Source organism: Cherax quadricarinatus, chromosome 28 (genome assembly GCF_038502225.1).
Source record: "Cherax quadricarinatus isolate ZL_2023a chromosome 28, ASM3850222v1, whole genome shotgun sequence".
Classification (NCBI taxonomy): domain Eukaryota; kingdom Metazoa; phylum Arthropoda; class Malacostraca; order Decapoda; family Parastacidae; genus Cherax; species Cherax quadricarinatus.
Genome location: NC_091319.1, coordinates 10,915,139 through 10,939,138, shown reverse-complemented (window position 1 = coordinate 10,939,138; position 24,000 = coordinate 10,915,139). Strand labels below are relative to the sequence as shown.

At 45.8% G+C, this 24,000-nt stretch overlaps 1 protein-coding gene across 3 annotated transcripts in view; it reads right to left on the bottom strand.

The window, feature by feature from the left end:
* ex (FERM domain containing expanded) overlaps positions 1–24,000 on the bottom strand; it is a 282,704-nt gene that overhangs the window by 62,597 nt on the left and 196,107 nt on the right. For all 3 annotated transcript variants that reach the window (XM_053782871.2, XM_070089395.1, XM_070089396.1), the window contains one exon: positions 22,777–22,857. In XM_053782871.2, the coding sequence (XP_053638846.2) occupies positions 22,777–22,857 (81 nt within the window). The remainder of the gene's footprint in view (positions 1–22,776; positions 22,858–24,000) is intronic.

The window sequence follows — 24,000 nt, the reverse complement described above, 5'->3', positions numbered from 1 at the left end:
ATTACTGTCCTCCACCACTCACCACCACCACCAGTATAACTGTCCTCCACCACTCACCACCCCACCAGTATTACTGTCCTCCACCACTCACCACCACCACCAGTATTACTGTCCTCCCACCACTCACCACCACCAGTATTACTGTCCTCCACCACTCACCACCACCAGTATTACTGTCCTATCACTCACCACCACCAGTATTACTGTCCTGTCACTCACCACCACTAGTATTACTGTCCTCCACCACTCACCACCACCAGTATTACTGTCCTATCACTCACCACCACCAGTATTACTGTCCTATCACTCACCACCACCAGTATTACTGTCCTCCACCACTCACCACCACCAGTATTACTGTCCTCCACCACTCACCACCACCAGTATTACTGTCCTATCACTCACCACCACTAGTATTATTGTCCTATCACTCACCACCACCACCAGTATTACTGTCCTCCACCACTCACCACCACCAGTATTACTGTCCTATCACTCACCACCACTAGTATTACTGTCCTATCACTCACCACCACCAGTATTACTGTCCTCCACCACTCACCACCACCAGTATTACTGTCCTATCACTCACCACCACTAGTATTACTGTCCTCCACCACTCACCACCACCAGTATTACTGTCCTATCACTCACCACCACCAGTATTACTGTCCTATCACTCACCACCACCAGTATTACTGTCCTCCAGCACTCATCACCACCAGTATTACTGTCCTCCACCACTCACCACCACCAGTATTACTGTCCTATCACTCACCACCACTAGTATTACTGTCCTATCACTCACCACCACCACCAGTATTACTGTCCTCCAATACTCACCACCACCAGTATTACTCTCCTATCACTCACCACCACTAGTATTACTGTCCTATCACTCACCACCACCAGTATTACTGTCCTATCACTCACCACCACTAGTATTACTGTCCTATCACTCACCACGACCAGTATTACTGTCCTATCACTCACCACCACTAGTATTATTGTCCTATCACTCACCACCACCAGTATTACTGTCCTATCACTCACCACCACTAGTATTACTGTCCTCCACCACTCACCACCACCAGTATTACTGTCCTATCACTCACCACCACCAGTATTACTGTCCTATCACTCACCACCACCAGTATTACTGTCCTCCACCACTCACCACCACCAGTATTACTGTCCACCACTCACCACCACCAGTATTACTGTCCTATCACGCACCACCATTAGTATTACTGTCCTATCACTCACCACCACCACCAGTATTACTGTCCTCCACCACTCACCACCACCAGTATTACTGTCCTATCACTCACCACCACTAGTATTACTGTCCTATCACTCACCACCACCAGTATTACTGTCCTATCACTCACCACCACCAGTATTACTGTCCTATCACACACCACCACTAGTATTACTGTCCTATCACTCACCACTACCAGTATTACTGTCCTCTACCACCCACCACCACTAGTATTACTGTCCTCCACCACCAGTATTACTGTCCTCCCACCGCTCACCACCACCACCACGAGTATTACTCTCCTCCACCACTCACCACCACCACCAGTATTACTGTCCTCCACCACTCACCACCACCAGTATTACTGTCCTCCACCACTCACCACCACTAGTATTACTGTCCTCCACCACTCACCACCACCACTAGTATTACTGTCCTCCACCACTCACCACCACTAGTATTACTGTCCTCCAACACTCACCACCACCACCAGTATTACTGTCCTCCACCACTCACCACCACCAGTATTACTGTCCTCCACAACTCACCACCACCACCAGTATTACTGTCCTCCACCACTCATCACCACTAGTATTACTGTCCTCCACCACTCACCACCACCACCAGTATTACTGTCCTCCACCACTCACCACCACCACCAGTATTAGTCCTCCACCACTCACCACCACCACCACCAGCATTACTGTCCTCCACCACTCACCACCACCACCAGTATTACTGTCCTCCACCACTCACCACCGCCAGTATTACTGTCCTCCACCACTCACCACCACCACCAGTATTACTGTCCTCCACCACTCACCACCACTAGTATTACTGTCCTCCACCACTCACCACCACCACCAGTATTACTGTCCTCCACCACTCACCACCACTAGTATTACTGTCCTCCAACACTCACCACCACCACCAGTATTACTGTCCTCCACCACTCACCACCACCAGTATTACTATCCACCACTCACCACCACCACCAGTATTACTGTCCTCCACCACTCACCACCACCAGTATTACTGTCCTCCACCACTCACCACCACCACCAGTATTACTGTCCTCCACCACTCAACACCACTAGTATTACTGTCCTGCACCACTCACCACCACCAATATTACTGTCCTCCACCACTCACCACCACCACTAGTATTACTGTCCTCCACCACTCACCACCACCAGTATTACTGTCCTCCACAACTCACCACCACCAGTATTACTGTCCTCCACCACTCACCACCACCACCACCAGTATTACTGTCCTCCACCACTCAACACCACCAGTATTACTGTCCTCCACCACTCACCACCACCACCAGTATTACTGTCCTCCACCACTCACCACCACCACCAGTATTACTGTCCTCCACCACTCACCACCACCAGTATTACTGTCCTCCACCACTCACCACCACCACCAGTACTACTGTCCTCCACCACTCACCACCACTAGTATTACTGTCCTCCACCACTCACCACCACCACCAGTATTACTGTCCTCCACCACTCACCACCACCACCAGTATTACTGTCCTCCACCACTCACCACCACTAGTATTACTGTCCTCCACCACTCACCACCACCACCACCAGTATTACTGTCCTCCACCACTCACCACCACCACTAGTATTACTGTCCTCCACCACTCACCACCACCAGTATTACTGTCCTCCACCACTCACCACCACCACCACCAGTATTACTGTCCTCCACCACTCACCACCACCAGTATTACTGTCCTCCACCACTCACCACCAGTATTACTGTCCTCCACCACTCACCACCACCACCAGTATTACTGTCCTCCACCACTCACCACCACCACCAGTATTACTGTCCTCCTCCACTCACCACCACTAGTATTACTGTCCTCCACCACTCACCACCACCAGTATTACTGTCCTCCACCACTCACCACCACCAGTATTACTGTCCTCCACCACTCACCACCACCACCAGTATTACTGTCCTCCACCACTCACCACCACCACCAGTATTACTGTCCTCCTCCACTCACCACCACTAGTATTACTGTCCTCCACCACTCACCACCACCAGTATTACTGTCCTCCACCACTCACCACCACCAGTATTACTGTCCTCCACCACTCAACACCACCAGTATTACTGTCCTCCACCACTCACCACCACCACCAGTATTACTGTCCTCCACCACTCACCACCACCACCAGTATTACTGTCCTCCACCACTCACCACCACCAGTATTACTGTCCTCCACCACTCACCACCACCACCAGTACTACTGTCCTCCACCACTCAACACCACTAGTATTACTGTCCTCCACCACTCACCACCACCACCAGTATTACTGTCCTCCACCACTCACCACCACCACCAGTATTACTGTCCTCCACCACTCACCACCACTAGTATTATTGTCCTCCACCACTCACCACCACCAATATTACTGTCCTCCACCACTCACCACCACCACTAGTATTACTGTCCTCCACCACTCACCACCACCAGTATTACTGTCCTCCACCACTCACCACCACCACCACCAGTATTACTGTCCTCCACCACTCACCACCACCAGTATTACTGTCCTCCACCACTCACCACCACCACCAGTATTACTGTCCTCCACCACTCACCACCACCACCAGTATTACTGTCCTCCACCACTCACCACCACCACCAGTATTACTGTCCTCCTCCACTCACCACCACTAGTATTACTGTCCTCCACCACTCACCACCACTAGTATTACTGTCCTCCACCACTCACCACCACCACCAGTATTACTGTCCTCCACCACTCACCACCACCACCAGTATTACTGTCCTCCACCACTCACCACCACTAGTATTACTGTCCTCCACCACTCACCACCACTAGTATTACTGTCCTCCACCACTCACCACCACTAGTATTACTGTCCTCCACCACTCACCACCACCACCAGTATTACTGTCCTCCACCACTCACCACCACTAGTATTACTGTTCTCCACCACTCACCACCACCACCAGTATTACTGTCCTCCACCACTCACCACCACCAGTATTACTGTCCTCCACCACTCACCACCACCACCAGTATTACTGTCCTCCACCACTCACCACCACAAGCATTACTGTCCACCACTCACCACCACCACCAGTATTACTGTCCTCCACCACCACTAGCATTACTGTCCTCCACCACTCACCACCACCAATATTACTGTCCTCCACCACTCACCACCACCACTAGTATTACTGTCCTCCACCACTCACCACCACCAGTATTACTGTCCTCCACCACTCACCACCACCAGTATTACTGTCCACCACTCACCACCACCACCACCAGTATTACTGTCCTCCACCACTCAACACCACCAGTATTACTGTCCTCCACCACTCACCACCACCACCAGTATTACTGTCCTCCACCACTCACCACCACCACCAGTATTACTGTCCTCCACCACTCACCACCACCAGTATTACTGTCCTCCACCACTCACCACCACCACCAGTACTACTGTCCTCCACCACTCACCACCACTAGTATTACTGTCCTCCACCACTCACCACCACCACCAGTATTACTGTCCTACACCACTCACCACCACCACCACCAGTATTACTGTCCTCCACCACTCACCACCACTAGTATTACTGTCCTCCACCACTCACCACCACCAATATTACTGTCCTCCACCACTCACCACCACCACTAGTATTACTGTCCTCCACCACTCACCACCACCAGTATTACTGTCCTCCACCACTCACCACCACCAGTATTACTGTCCTCCACCACTCACCACCACCACCAGTATTACTGTCCTCCACCACTCACCACCACCACCAGCATTACTGTCCTCCACCACTCACCACCACCACCAGTATTACTGTCCTCCACCACTCACCACCACCACAAGTATTACTGTCCTCCACCACCACCACCAGTATTACTGTCCTCCACCACTCACCACCACCAGTATTACTGTCGTCCACCACTCACCACCACCACCAGTATTACTGTCCTCCACCACTCACCACCACCACCAGTATTACTGTCCTCCACCACTCACCACCACCAGTATTGCTGTCCTCCACCACTCACCACCACCACCAGTATTACTGTCCTCCACCACTCACCACCACCACCAGTATTACTGTCCTCCACCACTCACCACCACCACCAGTATTACTGTCCTCCTCCACTCACCACCACTAGTATTACTGTCCTCCACCACTCACCACCACTAGTATTACTGTCCTCCACCACTCACCACCACCACCAGTATTACTGTCCTCCACCACTCACCACCACCACCAGTATTACTGTCCTCCACCACTCACCACCACTAGTATTACTGTCCTCCACCACTCACCACCACTAGTATTACTGTCCTCCACCACTCACCACCACTAGTATTACTGTCCTCCACCACTCACCACCACTAGTATTACTGTCCTCCACCACTCACCACCAGTATTACTGTCCTCCACCACTCACCACCACTAGTATTACTGTCCTCCACCACTCACCACCACCACCAGTATTACTGTCCTCCACCACTCACCACCACCAGTATTACTGTCCTCCACCACTCACCACCACCACCAGTACTACTGTCCTCCACCACTCACCACCACTAGTATTACTGTCCTCCACCACTCACCACCACCACCAGTATTACTGTCCTCCACCACTCACCACCACCACCAGTATTACTGTCCTCCACCACTCACCACCACTAGTATTACTGTCCTCCACCACTCACCACCACCACCACCAGTATTACTGTCCTCCACCACTCACCACCACCACTAGTATTACTGTCCTCCACCACTCACCACCACCAGTATTACTGTCCTCCACCACTCACCACCACCACCACCAGTATTACTGTCCTCCACCACTCACCACCACCAGTATTACTGTCCTCCACCACTCACCACCAGTATTACTGTCCTCCACCACTCACCACCACCACCAGTATTACTGTCCTCCACCACTCACCACCACCACCAGTATTACTGTCCTCCTCCACTCACCACCACTAGTATTACTGTCCTCCACCACTCACCACCACCAGTATTACTGTCCTCCACCACTCACCACCACCAGTATTACTGTCCTCCACCACTCACCACCACCACCAGTATTACTGTCCTCCACCACTCACCACCACCACCAGTATTACTGTCCTCCTCCACTCACCACCACTAGTATTACTGTCCTCCACCACTCACCACCACCAGTATTACTGTCCTCCACCACTCACCACCACCAGTATTACTGTCCTCCACCACTCAACACCACCAGTATTACTGTCCTCCACCACTCACCACCACCACCAGTATTACTGTCCTCCACCACTCACCACCACCACCAGTATTACTGTCCTCCACCACTCACCACCACCAGTATTACTGTCCTCCACCACTCACCACCACCACCAGTACTACTGTCCTCCACCACTCACCACCACTAGTATTACTGTCCTCCACCACTCACCACCACCACCAGTATTACTGTCCTCCACCACTCACCACCACCACCAGTATTACTGTCCTCCACCACTCACCACCACTAGTATTACTGTCCTCCACCACTCACCACCACCAATATTACTGTCCTCCACCACTCACCACCACCACTAGTATTACTGTCCTCCACCACTCACCACCACCAGTATTACTGTCCTCCACCACTCACCACCACCACCACCAGTATTACTGTCCTCCACCACTCACCACCACCAGTATTACTGTCCTCCACCACTCACCACCACCACCAGTATTACTGTCCTCCACCACTCACCACCACCACCAGTATTACTGTCCTCCACCACTCACCACCACCACCAGTATTACTGTCCTCCTCCACTCACCACCACTAGTATTACTGTCCTCCACCACTCACCACCACTAGTATTACTGTCCTCCACCACTCACCACCACCACCAGTATTACTGTCCTCCACCACTCACCACCACCACCAGTATTACTGTCCTCCACCACTCACCACCACTAGTATTACTGTCCTCCACCACTCACCACCACTAGTATTACTGTCCTCCACCACTCACCACCACTAGTATTACTGTCCTCCACCACTCACCACCACCACCAGTATTACTGTCCTCCACCACTCACCACCACTAGTATTACTGTTCTCCACCACTCACCACCACCACCAGTATTACTGTCCTCCACCACTCACCACCACCAGTATTACTGTCCTCCACCACTCACCACCACCACCAGTATTACTGTCCTCCACCACTCACCACCACAAGCATTACTGTCCACCACTCACCACCACCACCAGTATTACTGTCCTCCACCACCACTAGCATTACTGTCCTCCACCACTCACCACCACCAATATTACTGTCCTCCACCACTCACCACCACCACTAGTATTACTGTCCTCCACCACTCACCACCACCAGTATTACTGTCCTCCACCACTCACCACCACCAGTATTACTGTCCACCACTCACCACCACCACCACCAGTATTACTGTCCTCCACCACTCAACACCACCAGTATTACTGTCCTCCACCACTCACCACCACCACCAGTATTACTGTCCTCCACCACTCACCACCACCACCAGTATTACTGTCCTCCACCACTCACCACCACCAGTATTACTGTCCTCCACCACTCACCACCACCACCAGTACTACTGTCCTCCACCACTCACCACCACTAGTATTACTGTCCTCCACCACTCACCACCACCACCAGTATTACTGTCCTACACCACTCACCACCACCACCACCAGTATTACTGTCCTCCACCACTCACCACCACTAGTATTACTGTCCTCCACCACTCACCACCACCAATATTACTGTCCTCCACCACTCACCACCACCACTAGTATTACTGTCCTCCACCACTCACCACCACCAGTATTACTGTCCTCCACCACTCACCACCACCAGTATTACTGTCCTCCACCACTCACCACCACCACCAGTATTACTGTCCTCCACCACTCACCACCACCACCAGCATTACTGTCCTCCACCACTCACCACCACCACCAGTATTACTGTCCTCCACCACTCACCACCACCACAAGTATTACTGTCCTCCACCACCACCACCAGTATTACTGTCCTCCACCACTCACCACCACCAGTATTACTGTCGTCCACCACTCACCACCACCACCAGTATTACTGTCCTCCACCACTCACCACCACCACCAGTATTACTGTCCTCCACCACTCACCACCACCAGTATTGCTGTCCTCCACCACTCACCACCACCACCAGTATTACTGTCCTCCACCACTCACCACCACCACCAGTATTACTGTCCTCCACCACTCACCACCACCACCAGTATTACTGTCCTCCTCCACTCACCACCACTAGTATTACTGTCCTCCACCACTCACCACCACTAGTATTACTGTCCTCCACCACTCACCACCACCACCAGTATTACTGTCCTCCACCACTCACCACCACCACCAGTATTACTGTCCTCCACCACTCACCACCACTAGTATTACTGTCCTCCACCACTCACCACCACTAGTATTACTGTCCTCCACCACTCACCACCACTAGTATTACTGTCCTCCACCACTCACCACCAGTATTACTGTCCTCCACCACTCACCACCACTAGTATTACTGTCCTCCACCACTCACCACCACCACCAGTATTACTGTCCTCCACCACTCACCACCACCAGTATTACTGTCCTCCACCACCAGTATTACTGTCCTCCACCACCAGTATTACTGTCCACCACTCACCACCACCACCAGTATTACTGTCCTCCACCACCACTAGCATTACTGTCCTCCACCACTCACCACCACCACCACCAGTATTACTGTCCTCCACCACTCACCACCACCAGTATTACTGTCCTCCACCACTCACCACCACCACCAGTATTACTGTCCTCCACCACTCACCACCACCAGTATTACTGTCCTCCACCACTCACCACCACCACCAGTATTACTGTCCTCCACCACTCACCACTAGTATTACTGTCCTCCACCACTCACCACTAGTATTACTGTCCTCCACCACTCACCACCACCAGTATTACTGTCCTCCACCACTCACAACCACCACCAGTATTACTGTCCTCCACCACTCACCACCACCAGTATTACTGTCCTCCACCACTCACCACCACCAGTATTACTGTCCTCCACCACTCACCACCACCACCAGTATTACTGTCCTCCACCACTCACCACCACTAGTATTACTGTCCTCCACCACTCACCACCACCACCAGTATTACTGTCGTCCACCACTCACCACCACCAGTATTACTGTCCTCCACCACTCACCACCACCAGTATTACTGTCCTCCACCACTCACCACCACCAGTATTACTGTCCTCCACCACTCACCACCACCACCAGTACTACTGTCCTCCACCACTCACCACCACTAGTATTACTGTCCTCCACCACTCACCACCACCACCAGTATTACTGTCCTCCACCACTCACCACCACCACCACCAGTATTACTGTCCTCCACCACTCACCACCACTAGTATTACTGTCCTCCACCACTCACCACCACCAATATTACTGTCCTCCACCACTCACCACCACCACTAGTATTACTGTCCTCCACCACTCACCACCACCAGTATTACTGTCCTCCACCACTCACCACCACCAGTATTACTGTCCTCCACCACTCACCACCACCAGTATTACTGTCCTCCACCACTCACCACCACCACCAGCATTACTGTCCTCCACCACTCACCACCACCACCAGTATTACTGTCCTCCACCACTCACCACCACCACCAGTATTACTGTCCTCCACCACCACCACCAGTATTACTGTCCTCCACCACTCACCACCACCAGTATTACTGTCCTCCACCACTCACCACCACCACCAGTATTACTGTCCTCCACCACTCACCACCACCACCAATATTACTGTCCTCCACCACTCACCACCACCAGTATTGCTGTCCTCCACAACTCACCACCACCACCAGTATTACTGTCCTCCACCACTCACCACCACCACCAGTATTACTGTCCTCCTCCACTCACCACCACTAGTATTACTGTCCTCCACCACTCACCACCACTAGTATTACTGTCCTCCACCACTCACCACCACCACCAGTATTACTGTCCTCCACCACTCACCACCACCACCAGTATTACTGTCCTCCACCACTCACCACCACTAGTATTACTGTCCTCCACCACTCACCACCACTAGTATTACTGTCCTCCACCACTCACCACCACTAGTATTACTGTCCTCCACCACTCACCACCACCACCAGTATTACTGTCCTCCACCACTCACCACCACTAGTATTACTGTCCTCCACCACTCACCACCACCACCAGTATTACTGTCCTCCACCACTCACCACCACCAGTATTACTGTCCTCCACCACTCACCACCACCACCAGTATTACTGTCCTCCACCACCAGTATTACTGTCCACCACTCACCACCACCACCACCAGTATTACTGTCCTCCACCACCACTAGCATTACTGTCCTCCACCACTCACCACCACCAATATTACTGTCCTCCACCACTCACCACCACCACTAGTATTACTGTCCTCCACCACTCACCACCACCAGTATTACTGTCCTCCACCACCACTAGCATTACTGTCCTCCACCACTCACCACCACCACCACCAGTATTACTGTCCTCCACCACTCACCACCACCAGTATTACTGTCCTCCACCACTCACCACCACCACCAGTATTACTGTCCTCCACCACTCACCACCACCACCAGTATTACTGTCCTCCACCACTCACCACCACCAGTATTACTGTCCTCCACCACTCACCACCACCAGTATTACTGTCCTCCACCACTCACAACCACCACCAGTATTACTGTCCTCCACCACTCACCACCACCAGTATTACTGTCCTCCACCACTCACCACCACCAGTATTACTGTCCTCCACCACTCACCACCACCAGTATTACTGTCCTCCACCACTCACCACCACCACCAGTATTACTGTCCTCCACCACTCACCACCACTAGTATTACTGTCCTCCACCACTCACCACCACCACCAGTATTACTGTCGTCCACCACTCACCACCACCAGTATTACTGTCCTCCACCACTCCCCACCACCAGTATTACTGTCCTCCACCACTCACCACCACCAGTATTACTGTCCTCCACCACTCACCACCACCACCAGTATTACTGTCCTCCACCACTCACCACCACTAGTATTACTGTCCTCCACCACTCACCACCACCACCAGTATTACTGTCCTCCACCACTCACCACCACCAGTATTACTGTCCTCCACCACTCACCACCACCACCAGTATTACTGTCCTCCACCACTCACCACCACTAGTATTACTGTCCTCCACCACTCACCACCACTAGTATTACTGTCCTCCCGCAACTCATCGCAACAATCATCACATAGTAGTCATTTTCTATTAAGTTACACTTTTCAATAGGGGCACCACTAAAATGTCTGTACTGGGGAAGTAGGGGGTATGTTAGTTGGGGGGCTATTTTTTTGGGGTAGGAGAGGGAGCTACAAGTCTTGTTTTAAAGCAGCGTTATTATTGTTTTCATTTCGCCCGCTTTTAGGGCTGAGGAAATTTTAGGAGACTGAGAGAATTTGGGAGGGCAAAGGGAATTTGGAGGGGTGAGGGAATTTTGGGGGCTGAGGTAATTTGAAGGGCTGAATTAATTTTGGGGGCTGAGGGAATTTGGGGGGCTTCACCCCCTTCCCATGGTGGCGCCACCCCCGCTTTACAACATTACGATGCAGAACTAACACATCACTCTACTTACTCAGCTGACTAACAGATTTATACTCTGAAATATTTTACCCTGCATACAATCATACAATATTCTCATTTAATAAAAAATCATACAATTTGTTATCTAAGTCCACATTATTAATATTTATATCATATCAGCATTATTGCTGTTAGTATCATTGCGAGACCTGTGACTTGATGGATAATCCAGTGTCACTAAGTTACCTAAGGCTGTGTTGACTATGGATAATCCAGTGTCACTAAGTTACCTAAGGCTGTGTTGACTATGGATAATCCAGTGTCACTAAGCTACATGAGACTGTTGACTATGGATAAGCCAGTGTCACTAAGCTACAGGAGACTGTGTTGACTATGGATAAGCCAGTGTCACTAAGCTACATGAGACTGTGTTGACTATGGATAAGCCAGTGTCACTAAGCTACATGAGGCTGTGTTGACCATGGATAAGCCAGTGTCACCAAGTTACATGAAGCTGTGTTGACTATGGATAAGCCAGTGTCACTAAGTTACCTGAGGTTGTGTTGACCATGGATAAGCCAGTGTCGCTAAGCTACATGAGGCTGTGTTGACCATGGATAAGAAAGTCACTAACTTACATGAGGCTGTGTTGACCATGCATAAGCCAGTGTCACCAAGTTACATGATGCTGTGTTGACTATGGATAAGCCAGTGTCACTAAGTTACCTGAGGCTGTGTTGACCATGGATAAGCCAGTGTCAATAGCCTCGTGTGGTTAATACTTTAATGCTGTTCAAGCTACCATAAGGTGGAAAGTCCAATCTAATACTTTGAGGAAAAAATATAGAAGCAAATAGCGCAAGTGCGTGACGGAATATGAGAGGGAAAACAGAGAGTAGACGCGTAATGGAATATGAGCGAAACATAGCTAGCTTTTGTCCCCACAGTGTGACTGTCTTGTAGAATAATGTAGCAACACACTCCTCCCCTACCTCTCCACCCCCACACCTCCAACCTAACGAGCAGTGAAGAGGCGGAGCCAGGAGCTATGACTCAACCCCTGCAACCACAATTAGGTGAATACCACCCATCAGTCCATCACTTCTATATCCCCACACCCTGTCGCATTCACCACATTATAACCCCTATACACCTCACCTTCCATCCCTCCCCCAGCCCAACCACAACCCCATCCCCACCCCATTTTCACTCCCGGCCCAACAACCATTCTATCCCCAATCCCCGTTCCCGCCCCGTCCCCGTCCCCGTCCCCTGCCCAAATAACCCCCAAACCGCAATTGAGGATCATAACGACATGGTCCTGGATGCGCTAGAAAGGGAACAAACAAACAGAGGCAGTATACAGACTTGATAAGTCTGACAAGCGCAACCATGGTGTAATAGTATACAAAGTGAGTGCAAAAGGAATAATTTGAAAAATGGGCAGACGGATATTTAATTTTCTAACAAATTCGATCCAAAGAGTAAGAGTAAACAAAGTAAAATCGGAGGCTACCATAGTGAAAAGCTGTGTTCCTCAAGGCCCGGTCCCAGACCAGGTCTTCTGGTTTCTGGCCTTATCGATTAGGCACTTGGTGTCCACTGCCTGCCTGCGGTCCAACGTATGCACCACAGCCCGGCCGATCAGGAACTGATATGAGGAACCTGTCGAGTTTCCTCTTGAAGTTAGCTAGGAATCTGTTGGCATTCCGCCTCATGCATGAAGGAAGAGTGTTGAAGAGTTATGTTTCATTTACACTTAATGAGTTCTCTCTGTGTGTACTCATCGCTCCCTTGCTCTTCACCGGAGGTATATTGCACAGTCCCTGAAGTCTCTCACCTCAATACTCTCTCATTCTTTCATATAAATAGATACGGACATAAGATACAGCCCTGTATCATCCTTCACAGACGATACCAGATTTTTTATGAGCGTGGCATCCACTGAAACAGTAAATCTCCAAGCTGATATTAACAAGGCCTTCCAGTGGGCCACAGAAAACAATATTATGTTCAATAAGGATAATTTTCAGTTTCACCGCTATGGGAAAATTGAGAAAATAAAAACTGGAAAGGGGTATAACAAACTCAAATCACTCAAAAAAGTAGAAGAATAATGTGAGGGATTTATGAGTTACAAGTTCAAGGATCAAAACATTATTATCACATTCATAAGAAAAATAATTACAACTCTCGAAATAAGAGATACCATACCAATGGTATTTTTTGTCACTTGTACTCTCTACACTGAAATACTGCTATACACTAACAGCCCTTTTAAGGCAGGAAAAATAGCAGAACTTAAAACTTAGAGAACTCTCTCTCAAGCACCTAAATTGGGAATGCCTGAAGTCCCTAGAATTGAACTCCGTGAAACATGGGCGAGAAAGATACTCGTACATCGTAATTTACATATTACATCATAATTTACAAAGATACATGTGACTTTGTAAATGGTCCAAGTAGGACCGAAACGTCGTTATAAATTCATATCTCCTATGTGCAGGTTATGTGTATATTGTTTTAGTCACGGTATTGTGCGTTTCTATTCTGATCCCAAATCAAGACACCGAAATTACTTCCTACGAGATCAAAAGGGTTGGCAGATGATGCAAAATACCTCCAGTGAAAAGCACTGGTGGCACGAATCCACTAAGTGTAAACCAAGACTCTCCCACACCCTCCCTTTGTACACAAGACAAATTAATAACAGATCCCTGGCTGAATTCAAGAGTGAATTTGCTAAGTTCCACAGGTTACTTCCTGACCAACCGGGCTGTGGTGCCTATACTCGACTGCTTGCAACTAATATCAACAATCTGGTTGATCAGTTCATCTACCGGGAGGCCTATGTTGTACCAGGCCTCGAGGGTAGCAAATCCTGGAAATGTCTACAGGTTATCTACGGGCAATCTATCCCAAACACCCTACCCCAACATCCACCAATCTCCCACACCCCTACTCAACATCCCCCACCCCAACTAAACCGTCCCCACCCCCTCAAAATCCCCCACCCGCACTCAACTTCCCCAACCCCCACTCAACCTCTCCCACTCCCACTCAACATCCACCCACAATACATGGTAGCTGCCGACGCGACGGAATGCGCGTTTCTGCTTTTAATTACAAGGAGTAAGACAGCTCGTAAAATATAGCTAAGAAGCAGGAAGAGGGAGCCAAGCACACGGTGGCGTCAGAGGTCAAGCTGCCGTAGGTGGAAGGAAGGATTATCGACCAGCCAGGATGCCCCGGCGTACACACCTTTCCCCCCGACACGTAGGATCACGCCCCAGAAATAAATTGATCATCTATTATAAATTGCCTTCATTACATTTATGGCATACTAAAACTGTCGTGAACCCATTGTTCAATTTTAATGGTTCTCCCTCTATCTCTCTCTCTCTTTCTCTCATTTACACACAGATCAACAGTAATTAAGAGTCGCCACCATTACCACAATCACTATCACTGTCAACACCATTATCTTCAACCCGGTTACAACCACCGTCACTGCAACTGCCACCATCACAACCACGTACAGGTAGCCAATCGTCACTACAGCTATTCACTATAACCACATCCATTAACAACCACCACCACAACCATCCATTACAACTATCCCTTACAACCACCCACTACCACCACCAAAGCCACACACCAGAGGCTGATGGTTCCTAGCAAATATTGACAGAGGAAAACCTTGGCGCCTGTACAACCTATGGCAGGACCAGCAAAGAAGGCAGAGGAAGGAGAGAGAGAGAGAGAGAGAGAGAGAGAGAGAGAGAGAGAGAGAGAGAGAGAGAGAGAGAGAGAGAGAGAGAGAGAGAGAGAGAGAGTGGTAGCAGATGAGGAAGAGAAAAAGACGAGAAGCAAAAAGCATACAGAAGAAAAAGGAGAGGAGGATAAGGAAGATAACACTTGTGCAGAGATGGAAGAAAAAGAAGAAAAATAGGGCAAGGGTAGGAGTGCAAGAGGAAGATAGAAGGACAGGAGAAAGATAGGGAGAGGGCAGGACAATGATAAGAGAGCAAGAGAGGAAGAAGACAGGAGGACAGCAGAAGGTAGAGGTCATGAGAACTTGGAGGGAGGGAAGGGAGCATGAGTAAGGGGAGCGGAAGGAGACGAGTGGTACCTATTATACAGTTAAAAGACGAAAATAACTGTACTGTCACAACAACGGTCACAGTACCGTCACAACATAGATCACAGTACCGTCACAACAAAGGTCACAGTACTGTTACAACAAAGGTCACAGTACCGTTACAACAAAGGTCACATTACCGTCAAAACAAAGGTAACAGTACCGTCACAACAAAGGTAACAGTACCGTCACAATAAAGGTAACAGTACCGTCACAATAAAGGTCACAATAGTCACAAGCATTACAGTACTGTTACATAAGAACATAATAAGGAAGGAGCACTGCAGTAAGCCTACTGGCCCATGCTAGGCAAGTCCAATTCACACCCACTCATGTACTTGTTTAACCTGTTTTTAAAGCTACACAAAATTTTTGTTTCAACGACGCTACTCGGAAGTTATTACCAAAAAAATGTTGTCTTACATCCTTTTTAAATCTAATTTTTTCCAACTTGAAACCACTGCTACAAGTCCTGTTTTGACTAGATATTTTTAGCACCTTATTTACATTTTCTTTACTTATTCCTATTTTCTATTTATACAGCTCAATCATATCCCATACTTCTATGCATTTCTAGAGAATGCAGATCCAGTGCCCTTAGTCTATCTTCGCAGGAAAGATTTCTGATACATGGGATCAACTTCGTCATCCTTCTCTATGTTTTCCAGCGCATGTAAATCCATTCTGCAATACGATGACCAAAACTGCACAAGATCTTGGAATCATCACCCATCTGCATATCCTACAATTTCAACTAGAACAACGGCTTTTACAACATAGTTGAACCTCTTGAGAGGAAACTTCTTGATCGTTAACACATACCACGTTATCACATATAAGGACCAGAAGGTCCTGCCCGGCATGGACCTACTGGTCCATGCCGGGCAGGTCCTTCTCAAAACCAACCTTCTTAATAATCAACTTCAACATTCCTCACCTGATCCTTCTCGTCACTATGCTATATATATATATATATATATATATATATATATATATATATATATATATATATATATATATATATATATATATATATATATATATATATATATATATATATATATATGTCGTGCCGAATATGTATAACTGGTCAATTAGCAAGAACTCATTTAAAATTAAGTCCTTTCTAAAAATTTTATCTTGTACGTTTAAAGATATATTTTTTTTCATTAATGCTAATACAAAATTTTTCATTTTTGCACCAAAAGAATCTTAGAAAACTTGCCTAACCTTATTATAACAAGAACAATTTATTTTAGCCTAACCCAGCTAAATATATTTTAGATTTGTTTACAATAATTTAATACTAAGCAAACACAGTGAAATATATTTTTTTCGTAAGGTTCAGAATGATTTTGGCGAAATTATTGCATACACAAATTTTCACTTGTCCTATATGGCAAGATGAGCGTTGCTATTTAAGCCAAGATCGCAAGTTCTGCCTATTCGGCACGATATATATATATATTATATATATATATATATATATATATATATATATATATGCGCAAATCAACCACTGTTAAAGAGTAGTCACGAAAGCGCTTGGAATTTCACTACTCTTTCACAGTGGTTGCTTTGCATATTTTAAAATCACCTGTTTACTGTGTAAAACAAAAGCCTGTAATTGTTTTACATGATGGTAGGATTGCTGGTGTCTTTTGTGTGTCTCATAAATATGCAAGATTACAGGTACGTCTTGCTACTTCTACTTACACTTAAGTCACACTACACATACATGTACATGTTTATTTCTACACACTCATCTGAGTTTTCTTTCATTTTATCTTAATAGTTCTTGGTCTTATTACTTTTCCTTTTATATCCATGGGGAAGTGGAATAAGAATCTTTCCTCCGTAAGCCATGCGTGTTGTAAAAGTCAACTAAAATGCCGGGAACAATGGTCTACTAACCCCTTTTCCTGTAATAATTACTAAAAAGAATAAGAAGAAAATTGCCAAAGTGGGAAGTCTGAATGTGCGTGGATGTTGTGCAAATGATAAGAAAGAGATGATTGTGGATGTTATGAATGAGAAGAAACTGGATGTCCTGGCTTTAAGTGAAACAAAGCTGAAGGGGGTGGGAGAGTTTCAGTGGAGAGGAATAAATGGAATTAGGTCAGGGGTTTCAAATAGAGTTAGAGCTAAAGAAGGAGTAGCAATAATGTTGAAGGATAAGTTATGGCAGGAAAAGAGGGACTATAAATGTATTAATTCAAGGATTATGTGGAGTAAAATAAAGGTTGGATGTGAAAAGTGGGTTATAGTAAGAGTATATGCACCTGGAGAAGAGAGAAGTGTAGAGGAGAGAGAGAGAGAGAGAGAGAGAGAGAGATTTTGGGAAATATTGAGTGAATGCGTGGGGAGTTTTGAACCAAGTGTGAGAGTAATGGTGGTTGGGGATTTCAATGCTAAAGTGGGCAAAAATGTTGTGGAGGGAGTAGTAGGTAAATTTGGGGTGACAGGGGTAAACGAAAATGGGGAGCCTTTAATTGAGCTATGTGCAAAAAGAGTTTTGGTAATAAGTAATACATATTTTATGAAGAAGAGCATAAATATACAAGGTATGATATAGCACGTTATGAAAGTAGTTTGTTAGATTATGTATTGGTGGATAAAAGGTTGATGGGTAGGCTCCAGGATGTACACGTTTATAGAGGGGCAACTGATATATCGGATCATTATTTAGTTGTAGCTACAGTTAGAGTAAGAGGTAGATGGGAAAAAGAGGAAAATGGCAACAACAAGCAAGAGGGAGGTGAAAGTGCATAAACTAAAGGAGGAGTAAGTTCGGGTGAGATATAAGCAACTATTGGCAGAAAGGTGGGCTGGTGCAAGTATGAGTAGTGGGGAGGGGGGGTTGAAGAGGGTTGGAATAGTTTTAAAAATGCAGTATTAGAATGTGGAGCAGAAGTTTGTTGTTATAGAAGAGTGGGTGCAGAAGGAAAGAGGAGTGATAGGTGGAATGATGAAGTAAAGGGTGTGATGAAAGAGAAAAAGGTAGCTTATGAGAGGTTTTTACAAAGCAGAAGTGTTATAAGAAGAGTAGAGTATATGGAGAGTAAAAGAAAGGCTAAGAGAGTGGTTAGAGAGTGCAAAAGGAGAGCAGATGATAGTGGGAGAGGCACTGTCAACAAATTTTAATGAAAATAAGAAAAAAATTTGGAGTGAGTTAAACAAGTTAAGAAAGCCTAGAGAACAAATGGATTTGTCAGTTAAAAACAGAGTAGGGGAGTTAGCAGATGGGGAGATGGAGGTTTTGGGTAGATGGCGAGAATATTTTGAGGAACTTTTAAATGTCAACGAAGAAAAGGAAGCGGTAATTTCATGCACTGGCCAGGGAGGTATACCATCTTTTAGGAGTGAAGAAGAACGGGATGTGAGTGTGGGGGAGGTGCGTGAGGCATTACGTAGAATGAAAGGGGGTAAAGCAGCTAGAACTGATGGGATCATGACAGAAATGTTAAAAGCAAGGGGGGATATAGTGTTGCAGTGGTTGGTATTTTTGTTAAATAAATGTATGAAAGAGGGGAAGGTACCTAGGAATTGGCGGAGAGCATGTATAGTCCCTTTATATAAAGGGAAGGGAGACAAAAGAGATTGTAAAAATTAGAGGAATAAGTTTACTGAGTATACCAGGAAAAGTGCATGGTAGGGTTATAATTGAAAGAATTAGAGATAAGACAGATTGTAGGATTGCGGATGAGCAAGGAGGTTTCAGAGTGGGTAGGGGATGTGAAGATCTTCATTGAAGCATATATGTGAACAGTATTTAGATAAAGGTAGGGAAGTTTTTACTGCATTTATTGATTTAGAAAAGGCATGTGATAGAGTGGATAGGGGAGCAATGTGGCAGATGTTGCGAGTATATGGAGTAGGTGGTAATTACTAAATGCTGTAAAGAGTTTTTATGAGGATAGTGAGGCTCAGGTTAGGGAGTGTAGAAGAGAGGGAGACTACTTTCCAGTAAAAGTAGGTCTAAGACAGGGATGTGTAATGTCACAATGGTTGCTTAATATATTTATAGATGGGGTTGTAAAAGAAGTAAATGCTAGGGTGTTCGGGAGAGGGGTGGGATTAAATTATGGGGAATGAAATACAAAATGGGAATTGACACAGTTGCTTTTTGCTGTTGATACTGTGCTTATGGGAGATTCTAAAGAAAAATTGCAAACTTTAGTTGATGAGTTTGGGAGTGTGTGTAAAGGTAGAAAGTTGAAAGTGAACATAGAAAAGAGTAAGGTGATGAGGGTATCAAATGATTTAGATAAAGAAAAATTGGATATCAAATTGGGGAGGAGTAGTATGGAAGAAGTGAATGTTTTCAGATACTTGGGAGTTGATGTGTCAGCGGATGGATTTATGAAGGATGAGATTAATCATAGAATTGATGAGGGAAAAAAAGGTGAGTGGTGCGTTGAGGTATATGTGGAGACAAAAAACGTTATCTATGGGGGGCAAAGAAGGGAATGTATGAAAGTATAGTAGTACCAACACTCTTATATGTGTGTGTGAAGCTTGGGCTGTGAATGCAGCAGCGAGGAGGCAGTTGGAGGCAGTGGAGATGTCCTGTCTAAGGGCAATGTGTGGTGTAAATATTATGCAGAAAATTCGGAGTGTGGAAATTAGGAGAAGGTGTGGAGTTAATAAAAGTATTAGTCAGAGGGCTGAAGAGGGGTTGTTGAGGTGGTTTGGTCATTTAGAGAGAATGGATCAAAGTAGAATGACATGAAGAGCATTTAAATCTGATGGAAAAGGAAGGCGGGGTAGGGGTCGTCCTCGAAAAGGTTGGAAGGAAGGGGTAAGGGAGGTTTTGTGGGCGAGTGGCTTGGACTTCCAGCAGGCGTGTATCAGCGTGTTCGATAGGAGTGAATGGAGACGAATGGTATTTGGGACCTGACGATCTGTTGGAGTGTGAGCAGGGTAATATTTAGTGAAGGAATTCAGGGAAACCGGTTATTTTTATATAGCCGGACTTGAGTCCTGGAAATGGGAAGTACAATGCCTGCACTCTAAAGGAGGAGTTTCGGGATATTAGCAGTTTGGAGGGATATGTTGTGTATCTTTATACGTATATATTTCTAAACTGTTGTGTTCTGAGCACCTCTGCAAAACAGTGATTATGTGTGTGTGAGGTGAAAGTGTTGAATGATGAAAGTATTTTCTTTTTGGGGATTTTCTTTCCTTTTGGGTCACCCTGCCTCGGTGGGAGACGGCAGACTTGTTGAAAAAATATATATATATGTTATGCCGAATAGGCAGAACTTGCGATCTTGGCTTAAATAGCAACCTTCATCTTGCCATATAGGACAAGTGAAAATTTTTGTATGCAATAATTTCGCCAAAATCATTCTGAACCTAACGAAAAAAATATATTTCACTGTGTTTATTTAATATTAAATTATTGTAAACAAATCTAAAATATATTTAGTTGGATTAGGCTAAAATAAATTGGGCTTGTTAAAATAAGGTTAGGTAAGTTTTCTAAGATTCTTTAGGCGCAAAATTATAAATTTTTACATCAACATTAATGAAAAAATATATCTTTAAACGTACAAGAGAAAATTTTAGAAAGGACTTAATTTTAAATGAGTTCTTGCTAATTGACCAGGTTTACATATTCGGCACGACATTATATATATATATATATATATATATATATATATATATATATATATATATATATATATATATATATATATATATATATATATAAAACTGGTCAATTAGCAAAAACTCATTTAAAATTAAGTCGTTTCTAAAATTTTCTCTTATACGTTTAAAGATATATATTTTTTTCATTTATGTTAATGTAAAAATTAACAGTTTTGTACCAAGAGAACCTTAGGAAACTTACCTAACCCTATAACAAGCGCAATTTAATTTAGCCTAATCCAACTAAATATATTTTAGGATGATTTTTGCGAAATTATTGCATACATAAATTTTCGCTTGCCGTATCGCTTGGTAAAAGATTTTTGCTGTCACAAAGAATGCATAATCAGTACTATGAGAAAAGAATAGCAAAAATATGCATAAAATCATAAGGAGCTTCAGCGCGAAGCTGGACTGTGCAGAAATTTTGCCAACCAGTTTCTCATGTCTGAAGAATGTTTCTGATATTCAGCTGCCACAAGACCTGCGATGTTATCTTTCCATTATATGATAGTATTAAGATGGAAACACTTAGGACAGATGAAGGAGAATCAAGAGTTTTATAATTACAACTAACGAGAGACCTTACACAAGACAAAAACACACTTCTGATATTACAGGAGACTAACACCTGTTTCTGTGTTGCTACAAAGATATCTCCTTCACAAGACATCCTCCAATAAGATGCCTATCTACCTGCTGTTAAATGTCTTCATATTTCAGCGGGGCATCGTTTCCAGTTCTTGGACCAGGCCTCCTGGGTGAAAGCTTAATCAGTCAGGCATAAAAATCTATTTACTTATTATGAAGCGCTAAATCCGTAAATCGAGAAAAGTACACACTAGAAACCTTCAGGTAGCGTGCCTTCATGATGGTGAAGACTCTTAATACAAGCATTACAATAATAATACTAGGTGGCAGGATAGATCACGTTACTCACCTCGAAGGAGAGTTTGCCTATGGTAGACCACTGCAGTGTAGAAATAAGCTTCCTCGACGTGTGTAGTGGACCTGGCTCCTCCTGCAACACGCACACACATACACCTTCAAACTTGTATATAAATACACCATCTTTGTCTTTACATTTAACTACCCCTCCCCCCTTCCCCGGACGAACAAGAAAAAACAATAGAACCAGTCAAGATAGCATCATGGGTTTTAAAAGAATGCGCAGAAAAACTAAGCTATGCGCTGAAGATTTTCTTTTTTTTTCAAAATTTCACAACAAGGAAAATTAGCACTGAAATGAAAGATGGCACAATGTGTCAATACTCAAAGAGGAAAATCCTTTAAACTGCAGATGTGTTTCGCTGACTACAGTTGTCAAAATACTGAAAAAAAATAGAAAAAATGCAAATCTCGTGAAGAGAAGTTGATGAACATTTTTGATGATGGTTAGTAGGCGGTCACTAGTTACTCAGCCAAGGTGCCAAGGTACGTAAGGTTTACGTTAAAGGTGGCATCTTGCCAACAGTAAAGAAATAAATGAATTAAAACCCTTCACTAGAGGTGCCCTGATGCTGGTGAAAAGCTGTTGGTTCAGGGAACTGGAGCTGCTCTTCACGCCCCTTGAAATAGTAAAGTCCTAACTCTTCATAACTTCAAAAAATAGTCTTGGCGCTCCCTAACTTCATAAATTAATATTTTATCAACTTATAATGTCCTTAATTAAGCTCTACACTGAGTGAAAAGTTGTCCCAACAAAAGTTCATTCTGCATATTACCTCTATTTCCAAACGTGTCATCATAACGCCTGAAGTTACAATGGCGTTTAACGGCGACAAGAAACATACGAGGTAACTAACTACCCACCCAATGGATTGATAAAGTCATTGGATGGTGAAATGTTTCCTGAATAATATGACCTCGTTAACGGATACGTATCTTACACACAGGATTGCGTTTCTACATCCGGACTCACCTCCAGCAGGTTGTGAGAGTAATACAAGACTCACCTCCAGCAGGTTGTGGGAGTAATACAAGACTCACCTCCAGCAGGTTGTGAGAGTAATACAAGACTCACCTCCAGCAGGTTGTGAGAGTAATACAAGACTCACCTCCAGCAGGTTTGAGTAGTATAAGACTCACCTCCAGCAGGTTTGAGTAGTATAAGACTCACCTCCAGCAGGTTGTGAGAGTAGTATAAGACTCACCTCCAGCAGGT